The sequence below is a fragment of the Arabidopsis lyrata genome (assembly GCF_000004255.2).
Source record: "Arabidopsis lyrata subsp. lyrata unplaced genomic scaffold ARALYscaffold_8, whole genome shotgun sequence".
NCBI lineage: Eukaryota > Viridiplantae > Streptophyta > Magnoliopsida > Brassicales > Brassicaceae > Arabidopsis > Arabidopsis lyrata.
In genome coordinates, this window is record NW_003302548.1 from 620,103 (window position 1) to 628,348 (window position 8,246).

The 8,246-nt window shown below is 36.6% G+C and overlaps 4 protein-coding genes across 4 annotated transcripts; 3 read left to right on the top strand and 1 right to left on the bottom strand.

The window, feature by feature from the left end:
- Positions 1–1,062: 1,062 nt before the first annotated feature.
- On the top strand, positions 1,063–1,940 carry LOC9299456 (pectinesterase inhibitor 12). Its single transcript, XM_002863334.2, has one exon. The coding sequence runs from the start codon at positions 1,287–1,289 to the stop codon at positions 1,809–1,811; it is 525 nt and encodes a 174-aa protein (XP_002863380.1). The 5' UTR covers positions 1,063–1,286; the 3' UTR covers positions 1,812–1,940.
- Positions 1,941–2,276: 336 nt separating this feature from the next.
- LOC9299457 (pectinesterase inhibitor 12) lies at positions 2,277–3,017 on the top strand. Its single transcript, XM_002863335.2, has one exon. It carries the CDS (start codon positions 2,345–2,347, stop codon positions 2,873–2,875), a length of 531 nt encoding a protein of 176 aa, XP_002863381.1. The 5' UTR covers positions 2,277–2,344; the 3' UTR covers positions 2,876–3,017.
- A 734-nt stretch (positions 3,018–3,751) lies between these two features.
- On the bottom strand, positions 3,752–7,089 carry LOC110224190 (uncharacterized mitochondrial protein ymf11). Its single transcript, XM_021010025.1, has 3 exons — positions 4,709–7,089; positions 4,458–4,530; positions 3,752–4,292 (listed from the first exon to the last, which is right to left on the bottom strand). Exons 1-2 carry the CDS (start codon positions 6,898–6,900, stop codon positions 4,527–4,529), a joined length of 2,196 nt encoding a protein of 731 aa, XP_020865684.1. The 5' UTR covers positions 6,901–7,089; the 3' UTR covers positions 3,752–4,292; positions 4,458–4,526.
- Positions 3,841–4,560, top strand: LOC9299458 (pectinesterase inhibitor 12). Its single transcript, XM_002863336.2, has one exon. The coding sequence runs from the start codon at positions 3,887–3,889 to the stop codon at positions 4,421–4,423; it is 537 nt and encodes a 178-aa protein (XP_002863382.1). The 5' UTR covers positions 3,841–3,886; the 3' UTR covers positions 4,424–4,560.
- Positions 7,090–8,246: the final 1,157 nt, after the last annotated feature.

An 8,246-nucleotide genomic window follows, 5' to 3' on the forward strand; every position in this document is an offset into this window, starting at 1 on the left:
TCCAACACATTGTTTCTGGACACCCATATGGATATGAGCTCTTGCTTTCGGCCCATTTGAATATCCGGAGAGAGGGTCTATCCATGGGCTGCATCTCCCCTATGGATTAGTTTGGGCCCCTCCATAGGCCTAGGATCTATACCCTGAGTTATCAACAAAAAAAAAAATACATGTTTGTCAAAAAATGATAAAAATAGATAAGAAATGTAACTTTTTTGTTAAATTTTTTTTTTTCTGATATGATTTTTGTAATGATAAGTTTTATCAAGATGGTGTATTCTCCAACCGAATGGCCGACATTTTCAGTGTATTTGGAGAAGTTACAGATCGACAAGGAGGATTTCACAAATTTCTCTCTATCTTTAATTTCTTGTAGTGCAAATGAAAAACTGGATAATTTAGCACGAAAGATTCGTACCAAACCGCATCACATCAACTCAAATTCAAACGTTGAGCATTAAAGTCAAGAAATCAAAACGGACACATTTAAGAAGGAATAATTGTACTTAATTACTCATTTTAATGTCGTTTCTCTATGTATAAATATAAAGGCAAATGGCCATGTAAAGGGGATCTCTCTCTAGAGCAAGAAATACGATAGCAATTTTTGTAGCAATTCATAAGCCTTTTACGTTCTTATTTTTTGTCCCTCAAGAATAATCTTGCCTACTAATAAAAATACTTGAGTGTGTGAATCCGACATCCACAAATAATTTAGCACGAAAGGTTCGTACCAAACCGCATCACATCACATATGTAAACAACATTTCTCAGAAGTGGTTCTTTTGAACTCTAATTAATCGCGGTTGACAAAAAAAAAAGTTTTGATGAAAATGTTAAAAGATAATAGCTTTGATTTTGTATTGAATTGTTGATGAAAATGGCATAATGGTAGAAGAGTTATCATTTTTGATAGTATATGCATGATTTTTAGAAAATGGAAACACCTTAAAAAAAACACGTTGACTAAGTTGAACGTGCGTATATGGAAAGCAAATATTGCATGTTGACTATCAAACAAATAAATTATGAATTTAGAAAATAATGTTAAATGTAGAATATAACTCAATATGGAATACTAATATCTATTTTCAAATTGGGAACTTTTCCAAATATAATTTTCAACAATTATACAGTAATTATGGCAAAGCCGACGTTAGATAAGAGTCTTACCATAAAATTGTTTGTTCTTTTCTACTATAAATTGAAACACAAAGTGTGACAATATTCTTCATCAATCAATTCTAACTTTCTCTGCTTCTTCTTCTCAAAGTAAAAAAAATAAAATGAAGTTGTTGGTTTCATTGGTTATCGTCTCTATTTTCTTGAACGGTTTCGCAACCGCTCAAACTCTCATTGAAGATTCTTGCAAGAAAGCTTTCGCGAAAGACCCGCAGGTGACATACGAGTTCTGCGTCAAGTCTCTTACAGAAGATCCACAAAGCAAAGCCGCGACTACTCTCGAAGGTTTGCTCCTAGCATCGACGAAGAACGCTGCAGCAAAATTTACAAACATGAAAGGAGTCGTTCAACAAGATATCAAGGACAAGAGATATGCTGATATTGTGGGATTGTTACGCTTATGCCTCGGATTTTATGACGATGCTAATGATGATTTAAACACTGCTTTAAAGAACGTTCAATCGCATGATTATGAAGGCGCTAACATTAATCTGAGTGCCGCTCTGGATGTATCGGGCAATTGCGAGGATGCATTCAAGGAAGACAAAAAGAAGTCTCCGATTACTACCGAGAATGATATTTTGTATAAGAAGGTTTTGATTCCTTTGGCTTTTACTAATATGTTGTGATAAATTTATCAAAGTGTGTCATAAAACATCGATTAATTTTTATTATAGAAATTTGAAGGCAAAGTAACTTTATCTTAATTGATGGAAATAAAATTTAATTCGCTTTACATATATATGATCTCTTTTTTTTTTTTTTTTGACATATAAGAAACCTTAAAAAAAAGCTATTATATTAGCAAATACGCGGATTTTGTTACCTACAATATATAAAAAATGGTTGAAATTCAGTAATTAAACTCTATTTCTTTTGACACTTTTGTTTGAAAAAGAAAAGTAAAAAAAAAAAACAAAGCCAAAAAACGACAGCGTAAAAGAAAGAGTGTTAAAACGAACAATTAGGCCACTCGACGTGAGCGGAGTGGTAAAGCGTGACATCAGCCTTATAAAAAAGCCGTTTTGTTAGTTATCAAAACATAAACCGTTAAATTATTTGTTTCATTTTGCTATAAATTTGATCACCAAATTGATAAGCTTCTTCATCAATCGATTCTCATTAACTCTTTGTTTCTTCTGCTTCCTTAAAGAAAAGAAAAATGAAATTTTTGCTTTACCTTGTTACGTTCTTTGTTCTCTTAAACGGTTTCGCAACCGCTCAAACTCTGATTCGAAATTCTTGCAAAAAAGCTGCAGCTACAAACCCGAAGTTCAAATACAATCTATGCGTCACGTCTCTCGAAACAAATCCGCAGAGCAAAGCCGCAAAAGATCTCGCCGGATTAGTCATGGCATCGACGAAAAACGCCGTGACTAAAGCGACTAGCTTGAAAGGAACCGTTGACAAGATTCTCAAAGGGAAGAAATTTAACAAGATGACTGAGATGCCGTTACGTGATTGCCTCCAGCTTTATACCGATGCTATTGGTTCTTTAAACGAAGCTTCAGCGGGCGTTAAATCGCGTAATTACCCAACCGTTAAAACGGTTCTGAGTGCTGCAATGGATGCACCAAGTACTTGTGAAACTGGATTCAAAGAAAGAAAAGCGCCATCTCCCGTTACGAAAGAGAACGATAATTTGTATCAGATGATTCTGATTCCTTTAGCTTTTACAAATATGTTGAAATGAAATTACTAAAAAGTGTATTAACACATTGGATTAAAGATAATAATACTGATAATGTACCTTAGAGTAATTGGCTTGCTCACTAGAAGCAATGGTCGTAGCCTTTTCAAAGTTTTGAATAAAGATCACAGAAACTTTAGATACACCAAAATCTTGCTGAATTTTTTGGCACATACACTTACCACCCACCAAAATTTTTGGACATCCATCAATATTATATATATACGTACATTATGTATTACAACTAATTATGTTATATGTATGTACATAATATCTTAAACCAAATTAGTATTTATCCAGACTCCAGTCACAACTTATGGTCATGGGATAACTCAAAGAGGCCAATAATAGAGCATGACGACAAGGTTTACCTTAGGACCCCCGTTCATGTGGTGGCCGTACGTCTATTATATACGTTCAAGAAAGAAGAACATTGCAATATCTCGATTTCTAAAAAGATGGTGGTGCATATAGAGAAACAATTTTTTGATTTGACTACGTATATTATGGCCATGTTTCTTTTATGTAATTCATTGTGAGAGAATTCCAAAGTTGAACGCGATTGAGGTGAAACAATTGTAGGATGAAAGATCTAGTGACTTCTTCAGTATCATGTGAGCGAGGACACAATGAGGAAAAGGATTTCGATGTAATCTACAAAACCATTTGGTAAACATTGATCTATTTCTTTGACAATTTGATCATTGCATATACTTTTATTTACTAGACATTGGTCCAGTTCTTACAACACTGAAATAATTTGTTTGTTTGTTTGTGGGAAAAAAAAGGCAAACAAAAAACGCCAACGTATAAGAAAGAGTGTCAAAACGAATAATCAGGATACATGAAGTTAAGCGGAGTGGTAAAGCGTGACATGAGTACTCTAAAAAAAGCCATTTGTATTATTTGTTTCATTTTATTTATAAATTTGATCACAATGTTTCAAATTATTCATTACTCGACGACTCTCAATAATCTTTGTTTCTGCTTCCACAAAGAAAAAAAGAAAAGAAAATGAAGTTCTTGCTTTACCTTGTTATGTTCTTTCTCCTCTTAAATTGTTGCGCAACCGCACAATCTCTGATTCGAGATTCTTGCAAGAAAGCTGCAGCTACAGACCCGAAACTCAAATACGATTTCTGCGTCAAGTCTCTTGAAGAGAATCCGCAGAGCAAAACCGCAAAAAGTCTTGAAGGATTGGTCTTCGCATCGACCAAGAACGCTGTTTCGAAAACGACGAGCTTGAAAGGAATGGTTGACAAGATTTTCAAGGAGGATAAATATGAAGTGGAGAGGCCGTTACGTGATTGTCTCGAGCTTTATACCGAAGCTATTGATTCCTTAAACCAATCTTTAGACACTGTTAAGTCGCGTGATTACAAAACCGCTACCATGCTTATGAGTGCTGCAATGGATGCACCTGGAAGTTGCGAAAGTAGATTCACAAAAAGAAAAAAGGCTGTGAAATCTCCATTTACGAAAGAGAACGATGTCTTGTTTCACATGGTTCTGATTCCTATAGCTTTTACAAATATGTTAGATATGAAATAACCAAAAGTTTTAGGTAACAATAGTGATAATGTACCTCAGAGTAATGGGCTTATTCACTGTAAGAAGCAATGGTCGTAGCTTTTTCAAAGTCTTGAATAAAGAGTTATCTGCATAAACATCACAGAAGGTTTAGATAACTGCACTCTTTCTGAAAATACCAATGCTAATAAATTTGGTGTTTTGCATTCAATAACCGAGACAAACCAGATAGGACATGGCTCATATGGCATCAAATCATACAAGCGTCATGTAAGAGTAAAAGTCAAACAGTTTCTGGTTTCTTACATGCGTGCAATGCGAAGCCCATCTTCGCTATCTTCATCTTCTTCTTTATTCTTCTGATCATCATTGTCGCGGTTGTAGTTACTTGATGATCCCAACAAGAAAGGTTGATCCTTTAGAATTGAAACCTGATCCATCGGAATAGCATTTCTCTTATAGTTCCAAACCAACATCGATGTGTAATCCTGAGGCGAAACGAGTCCTTTCTCTCTAATAAATCTCTTTTGCTCTTCTAAGGTTTTTGGTTCATCGAGCGTTAAGTACTCGATCAAAAACTTCTCGTGCTCGGGCCTCCAATTACCAGGAAAAGGCGAGTAATCAGTTTCAGGAACTAGAGACATTCTTGTATAAACAAGTCCATCAACCGATTCAGCAAGACCCATTCTCAAGAGATCCTGATATTCTGGTGACTTACCTTTCTTCCCCAACAACGGAAGGCTCAGATTACGATTAGCGAACTTATACACTTTTGCTCTTGATCTAAGTTTATACTTTGCAGCATAAAGCTTAGCAAGTGAACCACGGATAATATAAGAGCAAAAATTCACAATTTTCTTCCGGTTATCTGCAAACCGATACCACTCAGCAACCGTAGTCAAAAACTTATTCATCTGATTATTCGTATGAGCTTGAGTTGCGTGGAACATTCTAAAACAAGGTTGTGGATCCGGATCCCGATCTCCTTTTATAAAATTCAGCTTTCGAAACTGTTTGATGCATTGTTTCAAACTCGCTGTAACGGATAAAAGTGTTCCCACGCCTTTTTCGCTTATAATCTTCCCGCCGGTCGCAGTATACCTCAGAGTCGGATAAACAACTCGGCGACACAAAACATGATCAAGAAACATTATACCTTTTGTTATATGTTCAATGGGTAGATTCTCATTGTCGAGTCTAAGCATATACTTCTGATCAACAAACTCAATAAGCTCTTTCCTTAATGTTGCAGCATCAGCTCGAGGTCCACGGACACCGATCAAGATATGACCTCCGTATCTAACATAATCCATTTTCCTCGTTTTGTCAGGACCACTTGTGGGAACAAACTCCGGCCATGAGGTGTTTCCTTGATCTGCTTCTCCTTCTGGGTTATTCCATATAACATCGCTTTTAGAAGGACGGTAAAAGTCTTTCACTTTCGTTTCCATCCAACGATCAAGCTCATCTAGACATACATTAACCAAAAGAGGACTAAGAATCCCGCAATGTCCCCACTGCGGAGACTTCCCAGCTTCTTCAGGAGCAAAACCAAAAAAGGTCTCTAACCAATAAGGATCAGGCTTGGGCTCATCGTCAGCCAAAACCCGTTTTTTCTGATACTTTCTCTTCTTAGTTTTCTTCTTCTCACCATCCTCCACTTTGCTCGTTACAACAGGCGTAACCAACGCAGATTTGATCAAATCAATCACTTTCTTATCTCTAACATCTCTCATCAAAGAACTAATCACAAACCCAACTTTCATTCCATCCAAAACAACACTCAAATCACCCTTAACATACCACAAATAACCCGCGAAATTCCTCCGAATCACTCTCAAAACCGTATGCGCAGTTCTCCCGGGCCTAAAGGCAAACGACTTCTGCGAAAACCGAGACTCGTATATCGGTTCCAAAATCATCAACAGAACTTCCTGAACAATCCTATCCTGAAACGCAGTCGGTTGCGTGGTCGTCAAAATCGCTTTAATCTTCCGCTTAGACAACGACTCGTAATCAGTCTTATCCCTAGGAGATTTGATATAGAAATCCAAACGAGAACCCCATTTAAACCGATCATCAAGAACAGAATTCCTCAAAGCTAACAAATTCTCTAAAGCTGATCTCTGAATAGAGCTACGAGGAACATAAGCACCTAACTCATCACAGCAAACTTTCTGATAAGCTAATACCCATAACTCGAATCTTCGAAGATACGAGGTCAAATTCGTCGCCGTTTTGTCAGGTTCTTTGAAATTCTCAAGCCACATCTGAGAACAAAGAGAAACTCCATCTTCTTTCAATAGATTCGCTGGATCATCTGGATCTGGTGCTTGTCGTCGTTGAGGTGCGAAGTATGAGAGATATCGGAAAATAGCAGAGCCGTTGTTAGGGTTAGAAATGAGAGGAGGATTTGTGATGAAGCAGTATACGTTTGTATACGAAGAAGAAGGTTTGAGCCATTTGTGAGAACCCAAAGCAGAGAAGCTTCTACGCATTTTGGTGAAGGATTAATCGGAAGATGGAAGCTTCGTCTTCGTCGTCTTCTTCAGAGAAAATGGTGGAAACTGGTAGTAGTAACTAGTAACCCTCGTTAAACCCCAAATCAATCAAACCTTTGTGATATTTTTGGTGGGCTTTAGTTGTGAGGAAATGATGAATTGGGCTTTTAGTTATAGGCCCAATTGTTTCAGCCCTAGGTTGTAACTAAAACATACTGCCTCCGTTCCTGAAAGTTTGATGCTCTAGTGTTTTACGTTTGTTCAACAAAGATTGATTTTCTAGCTTTTTATTTTATTTTTTATTAATTGATATTAACAAATCGTAGATTTCAAGGCGTAATGATTACAAAATAATTAATTGTTTTAGATTACTATTGGTTCATATATTATTAAAAAGAAAAAATTATTAAATGATTAAATCATGATTGTTTCTTAGTATATATGTAAACGGGAAAAATGTCATTTAATCGTCCAACTTTCAAAAAATGGCCATTTTATACATGAACTTTATAGAAGGCCATTTTAAACATCAACTAAACGTTGACTGCCGTATTAAACATGAGACTGCGTTGACCTGGCCAATATATACATGACGTTAAAACTCGATAACGGAACCACTAACAGCCGTTATCAGCCGTTAGCTATTCTGTTAGTTAAATCGTCAACTTTCAAATTTAGGCCAATCATCAACTAAACGTTGACCCGGCCAAAAAAGACATGACGTTAAAATCTGCTAACATAACCACTAACAACTGTTATCAATCATTAACGAACAACAAAACTAAAACAAACAAAAAAACATAATACAAAGAACCAAAACACAAACCAAACACCAAAGACACTAAATACCAAAAATAAGAAATTTGTTCTTGATTACTAGTGTGCAGACGAATGGTGAGATCAAGAGAGGTGAACGTAAGACACTAGACAATGATAAGAATTAGATCAAGAAAGATGAACGTAAGACATTAGACAATGGGGTTAATATCCCCATTTTGTTCCATATTCCCATTAGCAAACATAATAAGAACTTTCATCATGCTTTTCCTCCAAAACGTGGACAGAAACGTACTTAAAGTGATTATCTGGTCAGTATTAACCGGATAACTGCCTGAGGAAGCTGATGCGTTTCTTCAAATAGAATGAAAGGCGAAGAGCGGGAGCTAGTGAGGGTAGGACAATCTTGTTGCTTCATCCACCGTGTACCAGCAGCGAAAAGAACCTCTGTTACGGGGTCAAGACACCAATACATTGAGGGTCTTCCGAACTATTCTATTCGGAAGACGCGGCGCCGGTACGGTGATAGCCTGGCCTCCTACGAGGCATGGCGTAATGGGGTATTT

Bases quoted from the DNA above. Each gene is read 5' to 3' on its own strand.
- LOC9299456 (XM_002863334.2), top strand. From the start codon at position 1,287: ATGAAGTTGTTGGTTTCATTGGTTATCGTCTCTATTTTCTTGAACGGT.
- LOC9299457 (XM_002863335.2), top strand. From the start codon at position 2,345: ATGAAATTTTTGCTTTACCTTGTTACGTTCTTTGTTCTCTTAAACGGT.
- LOC9299458 (XM_002863336.2), top strand. From the start codon at position 3,887: ATGAAGTTCTTGCTTTACCTTGTTATGTTCTTTCTCCTCTTAAATTGT.
- LOC110224190 (XM_021010025.1), bottom strand. From the start codon at position 6,900: ATGCGTAGAAGCTTCTCTGCTTTGGGTTCTCACAAATGGCTCAAACCT.